We start from the raw sequence: 18027 nt of genomic DNA, 5'->3' as shown, positions 1-18027 counted from the left end.
GCTCAAACATTTGAGGCAATCAGCTTCCAGACAGAATCTGTAGACTTTTTTAAAGGAAATTTTGTGGTCAAATCTGTAGAATTAAATGGAGTGAAATGGATGAAAGCATTATCAAATTAGCCACAATATGTAAGTAACGAACAGATATGGAGTGAAGGATGTTTAAACCTTGGTTGATTGATGGACCGACATTCTGTGGGCGCAGATTCTCTCACTTTCTTTGTACATTTTCACTCTTTACAGTGTTTCTCTCTTTGTACGATTGATTGACAGATCCCTCGTTATATCATCACTCTCCATGAGCTGCTGGCTCATACACCTCATGAGCATGTGGAAAGGAAAAGTCTAGAATTTGCCAAGTCCAAATTGGAGGAACTCTCCAGGTGAGAAAAGCACCCCGAGGTGAATTCACTCTAAAAAGTTGCACATTGTATTTCAGTGCAGAAAACTTTTTTCTTTTTCACTTACCACCACAATTCTATGTAACCATACATTTAAAGGTATAGTTCATCCAAAAATGAAAATTCTGTCATCATTCGTTCCAAACCTGTATGACTTTTTCTGCAGAACACAAAATAAGATATTGTTTTTTTTGGTTACCATTGACTTCCATTTTATGGGGGAGGGGGAAATCAAACAGATTTAGAACGACATGAGGGTGAGTAAATAATTATAGAATCTTATTTTTTTGGGTGAACTATACCTTTAATGCATCGAAATAGCATTGTGCCAATAGTATTAAGTTATTTTTCTCAGCACAAACACGCTCCTTTCTATGTAAAATCATTAGAGATTTTGCCCAATTCACAAAACAGCACTATTTGCCTTCTGCAAATAACACTGCGCTTATTCTGCTGTGGAAAAGCAATGAAAATTTATTGAAAAGAGAACATATTGATCATGGCTACAGTCGATGATCATCAGAATTCCTTTTTAATCATGCATTTATAGACATAAAGTACATTACATTTTGAAACACAATTAAATTGTAATTGATTTATTTGAATTCCTTTAGTGAATACTATGTCAAAACAATGCAGACAGTGCTTGCAAATAACTTTAGCTCAGTGATTTCCCCCCTGACTGTTTTTAACATTATGTAGTGGTTGTAAATACGTTACACTTACACTTTTAAGTGCTACTTATATCCTGACACTTCTTATCGAAATGGCAAAAAGTAATAGGGGGAATTTCTCACGTTTTCATTTGTGACACAAGTGTCATGTTCACCTTGTTCCAGGGTGATGCACGATGAAGTGAGTGACACAGAAAACATCCGTAAAAATCTGGCTATTGAGCGCATGATCGTGGAAGGCTGTGACATCCTCCTTGACACCAGCCAGACGTTTGTGAGACAAGGTGAGTTGTTAACACTTCCAGCTGCCACATACCTGACACGCTTAAGCAGAAGCAGCACCTGAGTGACAGCGACAGATTTGGTTTGATCCCCTCGGCTTCTGAATAATTCATAGTTTTAGAATTGGACAGCATTGTCTCCAGGATTGACAGTGTGTTTGATGTTTTCAGTCGGGTGTTTTATAATGTATTAGAATCCAGCACTGTAACAGAGAAGAGGAAAACCAGGAATAACGAGTTGGGGGGTCTCTGCATGGACTGTGTGGAATAGGAAATGACATAATTTCACAATGATAGGTCATAGTTCATGTTCTTTTGTAGAATGAGTGACAGGGAAAGCAATTTCTGTTGTTGACATTTCATTTGGTTCATCTCATATTTTTAAAACCCAAAGCCCCATGAGTCCGTGTGAGAGGATTTATCATTATTATGACTTCAGCTCAAGACAATATGAAATATCATTCAGAAAGCATTTTACTTCCGTATTGCATTCTTTCTGCAGGATCCCCACATTATAAAAGAGTGGCTTAAGTTTATTTTTTAACAAGTCCAATTTCCTAAATGTAATTACGGGAGGAATTAACCCATCTAATCTTTCATTTAACGTCCGGAGCATATAAGCAGCTGCTCACCTTGCTCCGGCATCCGCTGTTTTGGCATCCCTCCACCTCCCCAACTTCACCAACACAATTTAGGCATCTTCCTACTAGACTCATCTTCCAAGCATTAGTAGTCCCACTGGGGGATATATATAAGCTAGAGTTGAAGCTGAGCTCCTCCACTGCAGACAGCAAGCCAAATACGTTTAACCCTAATAGCTTATAGATTATATGGGCAAACGAATTTGTGAAGTACCCTTATTCTTTCTGTCTGGTTTATATCTCATCACCTCAAATCATTTGGGATTCTGATTCCCGTCAGAAATGCGCAGCCAACATATTCTGTAAAACAGGTTGCATCGCTTCCGGTTCAGGTCTTTTGTATATGCTTTGTTAAATATAGAGCTGTTTTACTCCAGACGCTTTCAGAGGAGCTTGCAAAGATGAGCATAACCAATGTCCATCATATACGCAGATTGATATCTAAAAGATTTTAAGTTTTCTTTCTTCTTCTCACTAATTAGAAATTAAAAAATGGTTATTAAAATTGAATGAAAGGCCAACAATAAAAATAACTAACTTGGTTAGCTGATTACCTTAAAAGTCAATAGATTTTATCGTCAGTTCGTACTGCTGTTAACACTTTCTACAACAAGCGGATGCAATAAGACCTGTTTTCCTGTTTGTTCATGTGACGTTCAGCATAAAGCATATACAGGATTTGCAAAAAGGTCATTATTGAACGATGGGGGAGTTAAACACTATATTGGGACAGAAAATAAGTTTCCCTTTGAGAGGGTGTTTCTCAAAGGCACAGCAGAAATACAATAGACATTTCATTTTAAAAGGTCATTCATACAAACAGCAATCTGTAGTGTGACAAAGCGACCTGAAGTCAATGTGAGTTTCTGATTTCAAAATATATATGGAACAGCGACCATTGATTTGACTGTTTGAGTTATCTCTATCCACATACAGTAATATAATAAAAAATCATTAATTCATGCATTGATAATTGTTCTTCTTGTTGATGATGCATTGTTCACTGCTACAGTTTATATACAAATGCTTTATCTCTCCAGAATGTTTATTTTTTAGCAATAATAAAACTGATAAATAAAAATAAATAAAATATAAGGACAAATACTTGCTTCTCTGGAAATCTGGAATCTCTTCAGCATTTAAAATGTGTCTACAGCAAATATGTTTTTGTCCTCTTGAAATGTTAACCTATGAGCTCTCATATAAGCATATTAGGATACCTTAAAAAAGTTGCCAGGGGGAAAACCTTAAAATGGTCATTTTGAACCTGTTTAAATTAGAATTAAATTTAAATTTAAATTACATCTTTCCAAGTTCATATAATAATAATAATAATAATAATAATAATAGAATTATTGGAATTATTATTACTAAGTTAGCCATCTGCCCTCGAATCTCTCGCGTGGTACTTTGATGACACGTTATAGTGACGTGGCATCTGCGCTGTCTCGGACAAAATTTCTAAACGGCATGATCTGCTTCAAGCCAGCCGTGGATCGGTCTGTGCAGCGCTGCATGAAGTCAAACACACCTACAATCATGTGCTCGAACAAAACACGACATTAACATGCAGCCAATGAGAGCTCTCCCCAACTGCGTGTCCACACAAAACAGGACAACATGAAAGCAAGCGGGAGATTAAATGAGCATTAATTGTCCGAACAACGATACCAAACCGAAACCAAACTAGACAGAAGTGCTGGGATACGCACATACACTCACCTAAAGGATTATTAGGAACACCTGTTCAATTTCTCATTAATGCAATTATCTAATCAACCAATCACATGGCAGTTGCTTCAATGCATTTAGGGGTGTGGTCCTGGTCAAGACAATCTCCTGAATTCCAAACTGAATGTCAGAATGGGAAAGAAAGGTGATTTAAGCTATTTTGAGCGTGGCATGGTTGTTGGTGCCAGACAGGCCGGTCTGAGTATTTCACAATCTGCTCAGTTACTGGGATTTTCACGCACAACCATTTCTTGGGTTTACAAAGAATGGTGTGAAAAGGGAAAAACATCCAGTATACGGCAGTCCTGTGGGCGAAAATGCCTTGTTGATGCTAGAGGTCAGAGGAGAATGGGCCGACTGATTCAAGCTGATAGAAGAGCAACTTTGACTGAAATAACCACTCGTTACAACCGAGGTATGCAGCAAAGCATTTGTGAAGCCACAACACGCACAACCTTGAGGCGGATGGGCTACAACAGCAGAAGACCCCACCGGGTACCACTCATCTCCACTACAAATAGGAAAAAGAGGCTACAATTTGCACGAGCTCACCAAAATTGGACAGTTGAAGACTGGAAAAATGTTGCCTGGTCTGATGAGTCTCGATTTCTGTTGAGACATTCAGATGGTAGAGTCCAATTTGGCGTAAACCGAATGAGAACATGGATCCATCATGCCTTGTTACCACTGTGCAGGCTGGTGGTGGTGGTGTAATGGTGTGGGGGATGTTTTCTTGGCACACTTTAGGCCCCTTAGTGCCAATTGGGCATCGTTTAAATGCCACGGCCTACCTGAGCATTGTTTCTGACCATGTCCATCCCTTTATGACCACCATGTACCCATCCTCTGATGGCTACTTCCAGCAGGATAATGCACCATGTCACAAAGCTGGAATCATTTCAAATTGGTTTCTTGAACATGACAATGAGTTCAATGTACTAAAATGGCCCCCACAGTCACCAGATCTCAACCCAATAGAGCATCTTTGGGATGTGGTGGAACGGGAGCTTCGTGCCCTGGATGTGCATCCCACAAATCTCCCTCAACTGCAAGATGCTATCCTATCAATATGGGCCAACATTTCTAAAGAATGCTTTCAGCACCTTGTTGAATCAATGCCACGTAGAATTAAGGCAGTTCTGAAGGCGAAAGGGGGTCAAACACAGTATTAGTATGGTGTTCCTAATAATCCTTTAGGTGAGTGTACAACATCACACGTGGACGAAAGAGCGCACGACTCGAGTGAACACAAAACTGCACCGAATTTGTCTTATTAGGAATTTCCTGGCCTGTGGCTTATGAGATCTGAATATGATTTCTTATGATTTTTTTCACTCCATGTCCTGATTGAAAATCTGCCATGTTTCCTTTTCTTCTTGTAGTCTTTTGTTCAGTGGTAAAAGTGTCTTTGATCTTCATTTATCATTTGCGCTGCTGTGCTGCTGTGGCTCTGTTGTCTCAACTTGACGTGCCACTCTTTCACATTTTCCATTTCTTTTTCTTGCTGTCTTTTTCTTAGGCTCTTTGATCCAGTTGCCTTCAGTGGAGAGAGGGAAGCTCAGTAAGGTGCGACTAGGCTCTCTCTCGCTCAAAAAAGAAGGAGAGAGACAGTGCTTCCTCTTCACCAAGCACTTCCTTATCTGCACACGCAGCTCGGGAGGCAAACTTCACCTGCTCAAAGTACGCACACGCACACAGAGTAAATGCAACCCGAGAGAAAACGACATTTACAGCACAATAGTCAAAAATAACTAAATCTAAAATGTCATCCTCTCTATCTTTTGTGAAACTAACCCCTGATGATCACTAACCCAGAAGCAAATATTTGATAATTGTAATGATGCAGGCCATGCGCATATTATTGCATAACACTTCTCATTTGTTCTTTTTTAATTGACCGGGTCGATCCACAGGCACAATTTCTGAAACTGAATTTCCTCATAAGCCTCAATTTACACTCTAGTTGTAAAACTAGTATCAAGTCAATTTCTCAAATTCAACAACACCTCGTTTTTGCTTGCCAGTTAAATAAGTTAATAAGTTATAATAATTATTTGGTGATCACCAAAGCAAAATGAGAGTTATAAGCAAGCAATACAAAGGCTTTAGGAAAACACAATTGAAATGTCATTGTACATTCAGATCCATCACAAACCCATTATTCTAACAAACCATCAATATCAGGAAACTCTCCCTTTGTGATTAACCTCTCATCTTAATGGTTTGACTCTGGCAGCAAGGTGGTGTGTTGTCCCTGATCGAGTGCACTCTAATCGAGGAGCCTGACGCCAATGACGAGGATGGTGAGCCTGTTTCTTTCATGCACATTTTCAAACACATCAGCACAGATGATTGGAGACATGCATCATTAGTTATATATTGGCCATTATTTATATAGTGCGGGTTAATTAACTGTTATAAACAGGTCAGGAAAGAGTGAAAACTGCTTGCTGTTTAAATGTCAAATGGGCAGAGATGATAATTGTCATGGATTGATTATCCACTTGAGGGTACAGAAAGAGACGCATGGGCTAATTCAAAACTGCATCACAATGACCCTCTCATGATCCCTTTATTTGGTCCCTAAGAGCTTATTTAATAAACATCACCATCATTATTGTGTTTCTAAGAAGAAATCCCTTCAGTTCAATTAGTTTGTATTGCCATTGTTATCTTGAGTGATCCCATAGGACTGATAGTTTGGATTTTGCGCATGATTCGCGTTTCATTTGCAACCTACTGTTGTTGTTTTTTCAGCTAAGAATTCAGGGCAGGTGTTTGGTCACCTGGACTTTAAGATTGTGGTAGAGCCCTCAGATGCCCCTGCCTTTACTGTAGTGCTGCTGTCGCCCTCCCGTCAGGAGAAAGCGGCCTGGACCAGCGACATCAGCCAGGTGAGAGAACAGAGAAGCCACTTGTAACCAACAGCTCCTTTTCGGCATTTACACTGAACTGCTCATGGTTATTTCAAGGTTACTCTACTGTTCAAAAGTTTGAGGTTGGGAAGATGTTTGAAATCTGTTTTGCAAGGAGTCCTTTATGCTCACCAAGGCTGCATTTGTTTATTTTTATATAAAAAAATACATTAAAATCAGTTAAATTTCGAAATATGATTACAATTTAAAGTAACAGTTTTCTATTTTAATATATTTTAAAATGTTATTTATTCCTGTGATAAAGCTTAATTTTCAGCATTATTATTCCAGTGTCACATGATCCTTCAGAAAGTTCAAATGAACATTTATTTGAAACAGAAACATTAATGCAAAACATAGTTTTTTGCTGGGTTTATCACAATACATTCTGGGTTTTCTTTTTCCAAGAAGGGTACATGTGATGCTGCCTTATAATATGGCCAAAACAAGATATCTTATGAGCCAGCATAAGTAAGATTTTTAATTTTAAAAGCCTTCACCTTTGGATCATTCCTATGGTGCCTCTGTAGGCAGCTCACTATGTTTTGCAATACATTTTTGTAACATTATAAATGTCTTTAATGTCACTTTTGATTAATTTATTGCATCCTTGCTGAATAAAACTATTAATTTCTAAAAAAAAATCGTACTGACACCAAACTTTTGAACAGTAGTGTATATATTATCATTATTCTGCATATGCTCACTGATACACCTGGTCAGTGCTGTGGCATGGTTGTTAATAATGTGTTGTAGATGCAGGTTCAAATCTAGTCTGCTTCATTTCCCATATCCCACTGCGATCCTATTTCTCTCCTCTCTCCTGTTGATTAAAGACATACAAAGGCAGATTAATATAAATTATAACAGATAACAGTGCCTGACACCTCATCTATAGTTTGTGCAATTGCTCTGAACCATACAAATCCCCTGTAGCCTTTAAAAACAAAAATGCAGAAGCACTGGAACAAAACAGCTAACCACCACCTCACTGAAACTTCACACCATATTCAAGAGGTTAAGACTTGTTCCTGGAGGGGACGGAACTTGGCTTACTGATGAACCCACAAGATTTGTCTCTCTGTCCTTCAAGTCTCTTATATACACAAAGAAATTACATTTTGTCCATGAGTTTAATGACTAGATTAATTGTGTTGTTGCCTATACTGTGTTCCTTGTTTTGATCCCTCTCTTTTTTAAATTTGTGCTCTTTGGAATATAGTGCATCGATAACATCCGCTGTAACGGTCTGATGACCAGCGTGTTTGAGGAGAACTCAAAAGTCACAGTGCCACACATGATTAAGTAAGTCAGACCTGCGTTTATAAAGAAGCATGTCTTAAGTGTCTTAAGGCACCCACACTACAAGATAACCGGGCCGATTTTGGGCCAATTCTCCCCTTTCCATCAATTCTAGGTAAAGTACTGATTATTTTGACAAATTATCTTATCAGATTTATGGTGTGTTAGGTGTGATTGAATCTGCTCTGGAAGAACGTCAGAGCCGCACCGATCTCAAATCATACATATCCACCATGTTGAATATTTACAATAAGAAATCCTGTTGGTTTGGGCGAACCTCGAGGACAAACACACTCTGCAGATTGTCACGTTGAACAAAACGATACCAAATCAGAAAGCGAGGTGATGGAAGATGGAGGCATAATTTGACTTTTTTTACCGCAAATTTTCTCTAAAAAGCAGTCCTACACTATTATCGCTATTACACTATTATTCCTCTTGCCTGTCATCCTCCATGTTTGTTTCCTCTAAAGTCTTGCTTGACCACGAGAGATTTCTCGTGTTCACAGTCGGGACTCTGGTTGTTTGAGAATGGAAACTGTCCACACACTAGAGGAAAAACAAAACAATTAAACCTATGATTTTTATCGTCATGTTTGTGGTCTCTCACATTCTGAAAATCTGATAAGATTTGAAATATCTTGTAGTGTGGGTCAGCCTTTTATTGCCATGGGTCAGTGTATTGTACTTAAAGAAGCACTTTCTCTACATGTTCATACAAAATTTAGGCCAGTAACACCCCATGTACACATACAAGTGATTTATTTATTTTTTTCATCTAGTAAAATACCAAATAACTAAAAATAACATTTCAGTTGACCAAAAATTACAATTTTGAAATGATTAGGCAAAATAAATTCAGCAAATCAGTTAGCCGAGAACAGCATCTTGCTAACAGCTTGTTTTGGAAGCACGGTGAACATGCACTGAAGCCCTACATTTGTGCAAACACGTCTGTCCAAGCTTAACATCGGAGTGACAGAGAGGGCATGCAACCGGGACTAATTTCCCTCCCTCTGGAAAATATGTTGGTACTACCAGTCCAGGAAGAATGCGACAGTTCAGTGCAACTGTCCAACTGGCAAAAGGGGCCTTAAGCAAAAAAAAATAAAACATGACATAATTTTTTTTTTTTGTCCTTTAGTTGTACAGATATGAAATATTTATTTGATATTTTAAATAATTTTAATATTCTACTTGTGGATTAGCATAAAGCTTCTAAAAATTGTCCATTAAAAAGTAGAAAACAAATAATGTTTATATTATTATTATTAGTCAACAAATCTAGGTTACATTTGGACTAGTTAGCTAACATATTTAGAACATCTCCATCCACCATCAACATAAATGCACAGCATACAGACCGTAAAGATGCTTTGGTTGTGCTCTTCATTAGATCTGATGCGCGTCTCCATAAAGATGATGTTGACATTTGCTTCAGTAAGACGCTCAACTCCTGCAAGGTTCCTCAGATCCGCTACGCCAGCGTGGAGAGGCTGCTGGAGAGGCTGACCGACCTGCGCTTCCTCTCCATAGACTTCCTCAACACCTTCCTGCACACCTACCGGATCTTCACCACTGCCATCGTGGTCATGGAGAAACTGGCTGACATCTACAAGAAGCCTTTCACATCCATACCAGTCAGGTAATGGAGCTCTCAAAGGGTTAAAAGTCATCGCCAGAGCTAAAAAATAAAATAAATAAAAAACGACGTCAGCCTTTAGTTTTGATGTCCAATACAGTATCTAAATTTTTAACTCTTTAGTCTGAAATAACTTAAATGGCTATTTTTTCAGTCCCTCATTTCAACCAACAGCCATTGTTGTCAAGTAGATTTCAAACGTTTATTGCAAGTAAAGTATAGTGATACTGTATATTATTACAGCTGTTTTAACCTACATACATTTTTACTGAAAAATATATGTAATTTATGAACAAACATTGCATTGAGACTTCTGTTAACGAGTAATGATGCAAACAAATTGTTAAATCAATTGAGTTTTGAATCGATTTATTGAAACGGAAAGTTCAAACTGGCAAACTAACCAACTCTATTACCATTTTTACCACTGAAGACATGAAGACATCTCTTGACATCAGATATGAAAGGGATTTAAAAGCAGACAGTCACAATGATTCTAACGTTTATACAGGCTTTAAAACATTTTATCTAGCGCAGGGTGCTGCATAATCTGTTTCACAATCTATGCAAAAACTGTCCTAACCTCTGTCCTTCAATGTAAATCTACATTTTTGTCCTAACCTCAACAATCAACAGATAATTTTGATAATTACTTAGTTTCTAATTCGGCTGCATCACGGTGGGTAGCCCGGCTCATTGGTCCTGCTCCACATAATTATGAAATGTCTTTCTGGCTGTAAATATATGCGTTACACAGCAGTTTTGTATTTAGTGTGGACAGGGAACGTTGGAAACTTGCATAGGCCACAGTGTACGAAACTGCCTTTCTAATCCCTTTAAAATAATTCCATATTTTAACATTCAAATGTTCTGTGCGATTGAAATATATGAAAGAGAGCATAAGGTGTATGAATTTAAACCACTGCTGTGAGTGAGCCTGAGTAGTACTAGTGCATTTATCTCTCTGCATACATTTGTGCTCAGATTGAATGTCCTTTCAAATGGAAAAATGTTTTCTATTCCAAAAGCAGGTGTTCTGCCAAGTGGTGCACTTTTGGTACCTAAAAAGCAGAAGCCCTGAAAGTGCTCAAAAATCCCTCCTTAATTGTCGTTGAATGTTTCATATTCTTGAGCAGAATGCAAACACAGCATGTGTACCTCATGTGAAGATGTCTGTGGTCAGAGGGTGTCATTGTGAGTGATGTGACGTTTAATGTGTTGTCTCTGATGCTCCTCATCACTCCACCCACTTTGCTGTCACACAGGGTCCAGTATCACTCATTTGACCGCTTGTCCATTACATCCATCTGCCCAGACTACAGCCTGAAGATCAGGAAGATGGCACTGGATCAGTCAAAGTAACATACCCATCTCTCTGTTACCGATTCAATTTCATCTCTGTCCATTTTTCTGGTTTATCTCCTCACATTTTCCACTCTGTTTGTCTGTATTTTTTGGAGTGTTTGTCTTTATCCTTTTCTTTTCTTTTTTTTTGGAAGTTACTATTATGTGACTTTATTAAATCCTGGATTCTGCCCTTGCACAATTGCTTTCATCCATTGCAGATTTCACATCTTGCAATGTTTATCGGTTGTTCTCAAACTCTGAAAGCTGCAGAGGAGGCATGCCTCAACAAACGATGCTCCATATGTGTTTTCACTCGTAGAATGCAACCAACACACCGTTTGACAAGAATGTTACTTGTACTTGGAGCATGCAAGTATGGAGAATGTTGCTCTGCCATTTATGCCCCATCTTTAAATGTTGTTTCCACAACTCAGATCGCTGGAGCTTTTCTTCGCCACCAACCAGAACAACCGCAGCGGGGACCACGTAAATGACAAATCCCCCAGACTGTGTCGCAAGTTCTCATCTCCTCCACCTCTTACCATCCCCTCCCGTACTTCCTCTCCAGTTCGCACCAGGAAACTCTCTCTTAATTCCCCTATCAGCTCAAAAGTAGGCATCCTGGATCTGTCCACAACCTCTTTATCTGCAGCCAGCAGCCCAACCTCCGCCAACCCCACCATCTCACCCCCACCATCCAACAACAACAATAACAAGCCCCCTGTGGACCTTAGCCGTGGACAAAGTCCGTCCTCCCCTGAGCAGAGCCCTGGAGCTCTGGATGAGAATGCAGAGGTGCCGCGAATCGACGCCCTCTGTGGTAAACTGCGCCGCAGCATCAGGAGAGGTGAGCTAAAAGAGATTTTCTATTTCTAGTAGTAGTAAGAGAAACATATTAACTCTTTTTTAAAAGGCCCCACTGTCTACTGCCTTCTGGGTATCTACTGAAATAGAGCCTCATAAGTTGGAAGCACATGGCGATTCCAATAGAATGCAACAAACGGGTTCTGGAAGTAAAAACCCCATTCATTTTCTCCATAGGGCAATTGATTTTTAATGAGAACTTATACACCTTTAAAGACAGACCTACTGTGAGCTATGAGGTTGTTAATCAATGACATAAGCTTTTGTTGAAGTCATCAGACAACATTATTTCAAATTATTGTGCTTTACAGCGAAATTCCTGGTGAAAACAACACTACCCATTAGGGGTGTAACGATACCCTCATGTCACGATTCGATACATACAGTATCACGATACTGAACTCACAGTACTACCGATACTCCAAAACGTATGATAAAAGGTTAACTTTTTTTTTTTTTTACTGTTGATTAAAATGCTAACTTTGATATTACATTGTGGGTTTAAATGAATAGGCTTGGTGCTCGTAACCCAAGGACAATGGTGACACCAGAATAAAAATATTCATGATTCTGAAGCTGAAAATTATGAATTATTTTGTAACATAAGACTTTTGGCATTATCAGAACCCACAAATTTTCCCCCATTGCATTATTATACATTATAATCAACATTATATAAAGTAATTTAATGTAGTACTGACACTAAAAAAAAATTCTCACACAGTAATTTTTATTTTGGGTGAACTATCCACGATACATATTGTCAATTTTGTATTGCGATATTGTGGCACGATATATTGTTACACCCCTACTACCCATGATTCTGCGAATAAATCTCCACCAATCAGAGAATGGAAACAAAATTCAAAGGTCCTGTCCCAGATGGAACCTTAAGCCCTCGCAATCTTCCCACGAGTCCGCACTTTCGTGATGTAATGCCGCTTTGACTGTCGGGTAGAAGTCTGCTGCTGAGCTCGCTACAGTGCACATATAATTTATCATTAAAAATGATCTCGCTTCTTCCACCCTCATGGATTTACTTTTTTGCTGGGCTTATCACAATACATTCTTGGTTTGTTTTTTCTAAGAAGGATACATGTGATGCTGCCTTATAATATGGCCAAAACAAGGTAGGCCTGTCCTATGAGTCAGCATAAGTAAGATTTTTATTTTATTTTAAAAGCCTTCACCTTGGGATCATGCCTAGAGCCTCTGTAGGCAGCTCACTATGTTTTGAAATAGAGCAGTGTTGGATGTTGGAAGTAGGTCAAGACACTAGCTGGATAGGAACGTGGATGTTCATGAACATGACCTTCATTAGCCGGCTTTTGCCTTTTTAAAAGCATAATTTCATCTAGAAGTACCTGGCAGAGTGAATATTGTAGGTAAAATTTCTGTAGATGCTCCAAATTACACTGAAAACCATTATAACTTAACAGCCAAACGAATGTGTTATTTTCTTTTTATAGGCTATTAGTCTTACCAGAATTCTCCTGTCTCCACATAAAATCTACGCGCATGTAAATTGCAAACGTGCTTGTATTGAGTCCCTCCTTAATGCAAAACAGAGGACTTAAGATTTTTGACGAAACACCCATAATGCTTGTGGTTATGGCCCTCTATTATACTGGCATCCAGGCAGCTCGGAATGAGAAGCATGAAATGTTTGAAACCTCAACCAAATGATAAAGCACTTTCTTTATTCAGAAACGTTCAAAGGATTGATATTTGTTTAGGAAATGCACGTCTTTGAGTGACTTTGGTTGGGATTTCTGATGTGCGAACAACACTGATATTTTGCTTCTTGTGTTTGCTAGTTTAAAGAGATTTTCTTGTATTGTTTCTCCCTCTTTCTGCTATAAAATCCACCATCTTATGAGGTCAGTCTCATTGTGAACTATTGGCACTAATAGTAAGCTTTAACACTGCATCAGACAAGCCACATATTACTTTGTGACCAGGCCCAAAATTGAAAATTCTGTCATCATTGTTAACCAAACAGTTGATGGACCCCATTGACTTCCATAGTATGAAAACGTGAAAAATTAAGAAAAAAACACCAATAGTTTGACACAATAGACACAAAAAAGTCAATAGTTTGGTTATTCTTCAGAATATCTTCTTTTGTGTTCAGCTGAAGAAAGAAATTCATCCAGGTTTTTAACAACTTGAGGGTGAGTAAATGATGGCAGAATTTTCATTTTAGGATGAACTATCCCTTTAAGTTTTTTTTTTTGGTCTGTCAAATGATAAACCTGGCAAAATAATCATTTTCATATACATATGTCCCCAGTCGTATCTATGGCCCAGAATATCATTTAAACTGAAATACTATTATAGTTTTTATTAATAGTTTTAATTATTGTAATTTCTATTGGTTTGATTTTTTATTCAAATAAAAATGAAATAAAAATGAATAAAATTAGTTTTATTTATTTTTATTTCAGTTTTAGTTATTTTAGTACATGAAGCTAAACTAAATGAAAAGTTACCGAAATGTTTTTTTTTAATGGGTTTAGTTTTAACTACAGGGGTGTTTTTTATTTATTTTTTTTTTTTACTTAATTACCTCACAACTTCTCATATCACCATATCAACAACCTAACAACCACCCAGAACACCCTAGCAACTGCGTAGCAACACTGTAAAAAAAACGATATGATCAATACGTTATAACATTTGTTTTTACATTGCTTTAACTCATCAAAATAAGTTTTTAACTTTTTTTATAAGTTATACACGATTCAACTCATTTTTTAAAGTCAGTTTAATGCAATTTGTATGTTGAAATGACTTTTTAAGACTTTTTTTTTTTTTTTTTTAGGGACACACTTGCCCTAGTTTTTTTGCTGTTCCCTGCCCCCTGCTCTGTTTGCTTGTAGAGCTGTTGCCCTAAAACCATTCATTTTTGAAGAATGAGGGGTTGTATCATCCATTTTAATAAAGAGTCTGACTTTCCCCTCAGCTGTGCTGGAGTCAGTTTCTTTGGACAAATTTATTCCAGAGTCGCCCCAGGGCAGTGAACCAGGAGAAATCTCTCCTTGCCGCTCACCCTCCACTCCACGCCACCTCCGCTACAGACAGCCAGGAGGTAAGCGTGCACATGTCTGTTGCCGTTTGGCTCTCTTTTGAGACCAACTGCAGAGTCAAACACATGACTTTCTGAAGGAAAAATAGATACATCTGTAATTGTAACAATTTCATTCCAATATTGCTAGCTCTTGTCCCATTAGTCCTTTTGCATGTAGTGAGTGGCATATACAGTACATGCATGGCATGCAGTCACCTTTATGCTGGTCTTAGATCAGTTTTTATGTTTCTTTTATAAATAGTTCACTTTGCATTTTAGAGGAGAGTGCAACCAGCATCCCTGATGGTTCCTTAAGAGAAGCTTGCTCAGTGCATTCCTCAATAAAGTCCAGTTATGTTACTAAACAGTCAATATTGTGCTTGGATGACATTAAATAAAGCCATATATGGGGAGAGTTGGGAGAGTAATCAATTATATGTAACACATTCCACCTGCACTTAATTGGTTCTGAGTGGCATAGATGTTGTTCCATTCAGACTGGGTATCTTTTGCATCTTCATTTTGCTCAACATAAGCATTCAAATCAAGATTCTGTCATATTTATATACAATATATGGTTTATAGCTCTGTATGCTCTCTTAGTTTCCATGAAAAGCTATTTCCATATGTTCACTGCATTTGCTGATTGAATATGGTTACTAAAGGGCAAAAAACATCATTTATTTTGAAGTATCATCACTGGATTAGCAGAAAGACTGGATATGTGATAATTATGGCTTTATGCACATACCGTATTACACGTCCCCTGAAAAATTCAAGGCTCAGTTTACTCAAAAATAAACATTCTGTCATTATCTGCTCAACATAATATCATTCCAAACCCGTATGCTATTTGCATTGAACTGCAACATTTGGAAAAGCAAGCGCAGAACGTGGAAAGAAGAGCGAAGAGAAAAACAGCACAAGCGTACAAAAGAGAAAAATATGAGGAGAAAATGTAAGAGAGCACAAAGTGCAGAGTATTAAAACCAAGGAAAACTTTATTTTTAAGAAAACATGAACATAAGTTTAACTTTTGTGCAATATCATTTTTAATGTGTTTAAAGTTTTTATACATGCTTGTTAATTTTTTGATTCACGCTTATATTTTGATCCGTGACCACGTTGTTTGCTATTCTGATCAATTTGTATTATTTTTTTCAGTTTGTGCAATATATTTTGTACATGTGTTTTAAATTTTTTGATTCACACTTATTATTTTTTGATCCATGTCCGCAATACTTTTGACGGGATATTGATCCCATAAGGAAAAACACACAAAAAAATTTTTTAAGATAATATTCACATCAGTCTTTTCCAGAGAAGTGCATTGTGACCAGGGGCTGTCAAGCTCCAAAGGACAAAAAATTATTATAAGAGTAATCCATACAATGTGTGCACTATATTCCAAGTTTCCTCAAGCCATCCTATAGCTTTGTGTGATGAACGCACTGAAAATGAAGTCATTATTCGCTGAAATGCCCCACTAGATATAACTAATATGTGCAGGTTTGACATTGTGGCGTTCATTTAGTTAGAGACACTGGAGAATGATGTTTGAGGTTATTGAGGTCTAACCTATTGGTCTATTAATCACACAAAACGTTTTTATTTGATTATAGATAATTTGTTGGTTTGGAACGACTTTACATTTACATTTACGCATTTGGCAGACACTTTTATCCAAAGTGACTTACATTGCATTTCAAGGGACACAATTACATTCTTATCAGTTCTTGTTTTCCCTGGGAATCAAACCCATGACCTGGGCGTTGCAAGCGCCAACGCTCTACTGTTTGAGCTACAGGAAAGATACTTTAGTGTTGAAAGAATTTTTGGGTGACTTGATCTTTAAAAAGGTGCCATCACACTTTGGGGAAGATTAAATTTTTTCTCTAAAAGTTGTCACCAATCATTAAATCTTAATCTCTCCATATTTTTTTTGTTCTAGTCCAGTCAGCTGAGAACTCGCGCTGCTCCGTTTCTCCAGCCTCTGCATTTGCTATTGCCACAGCAGCAGCTGGACACAGCAGCCCTCCAGGTACACTGCACCACTCACAGAACCCAAGAGATGTACAAAGCTTCATCTGCTATTGAATTTCGCTTTACATGCAGCTGTTGAAGTTTCTGCAGATCTAACAGCCTCTCCATTATCAGCCCTCAATGACAGAACAATGTTCAACATCAGAACGGGAATAGCAGACTAAAGAGCTGCGTGTTGAATTAAGAATAATTTACTTAGAATAAACTTTAAAAAGCCCTAATCATCTTACTTGCATTAACTAACATTTTCTCATCCTACTAAATACCATCAGAAATAATTTGATTAAATTTCATTAATTACTCACCCTCATGTCGTTCCAAACCCACAAGTCTTTAGTTCATCTTTGGAACACAAATGAAGATCTTTTTGATGAAATCTGAGAGTTTTCTGTCTCTCCTTTGGCAGCTATGCAACTACCACTTTGACGCTTCAAAAAGTTTATAAAAAGATCGTAAAACTAATCCATATGAATTTAGCCGTTTAGTCCAAAATTGAGCTTGCTTAAGAACCAATGATCATTCTCGTGTGTTACGCAGCACGTTTGAGCTTCCTCAAGAACCAATCAGGTTCATTCTCGTGTGTTACGCAGCACGTTTGAGCTTCCTCAAGAACCAATCAGGTTCATTCTCGTGTTACGCAGCACGTTTGAGCTTCCTCAAGAACCAATCAGGTTCATTCTCGTGTTACGCAGCATGTTTGAGCTTCCTCAAGAACCAATCAGGTTCATTCTCGTGTTACGCAGCATGTTTGAGCTTCCTCAAGAACCAATCAGGTTCATTCTCGTGTTACGCAGCACGTTTGAGCTTCCTCAAGAACCAATCAGGTTCATTCTCGTGTTACGCAGCATGTTTGAGCTTCCTCAAGAACCAATCAGGTTCATTCTCGTGTTACGCAGCACGTTTGAGCTTCCTCAAGAACCAATCAGGTTCATTCTCGTGTTACGCAGCATGTTTGAGCTTCCTCAAGAACCAATCAGGTTCATTCTCGTGTTACGCAGCACGTTTGAGCTTCCTCAAGAACCAATCAGGTTCATTCTCGTGTTACGCAGCATGTTTGAGCTTCCTCAAGAACCAATCAGGTTCATTCTCGTGTTACGCAGCACGTTTGAGCTTCCT

General features: G+C 38.1%; 1 protein-coding gene across 4 annotated transcripts in view; it reads left to right on the top strand.

Annotated features, from left to right (window-relative positions):
* The window catches only part of rasgrf2b (Ras protein-specific guanine nucleotide-releasing factor 2b), a 63199-nt gene that overhangs the window by 33383 nt on the left and 11789 nt on the right, over positions 1-18027 (top strand). The window contains exons 8-18 of one of the 4 annotated variants that reach the window (XM_084413361.1): positions 274-383; positions 1241-1359; positions 5248-5408; positions 5965-6031; positions 6486-6622; positions 7866-7948; positions 9342-9590; positions 10853-10945; positions 11369-11781; positions 14803-14889; positions 16820-16909. In XM_084413361.1, coding sequence (XP_084269487.1) covers positions 274-383; positions 1241-1359; positions 5248-5408; positions 5965-6031; positions 6486-6622; positions 7866-7948; positions 9342-9590; positions 10853-10945; positions 11369-11781; positions 14803-14889; positions 16820-16909 — 1609 coding nt within the window. Of the gene's footprint in view, positions 1-273; positions 384-1240; positions 1360-5247; positions 5409-5964; positions 6032-6485; positions 6623-7865; positions 7949-9341; positions 9591-10852; positions 10946-11368; positions 11782-14763; positions 14890-16819; positions 16910-18027 lie in introns of all 4 variants that reach the window. The other 3 variants (XM_084413360.1, XM_084413362.1, XM_084413363.1) reach the window with 3 other exon arrangements.

The sequence above is a fragment of the Rutilus rutilus genome, assembly GCF_951802725.1.
Source record: "Rutilus rutilus genome assembly, chromosome: 7".
In the NCBI taxonomy this organism is placed as follows: domain Eukaryota; kingdom Metazoa; phylum Chordata; class Actinopteri; order Cypriniformes; family Leuciscidae; genus Rutilus; species Rutilus rutilus.
Note: the sequence above shows the minus strand (reverse complement) of the source record. Positions and strands in the feature narration are given on the sequence as shown.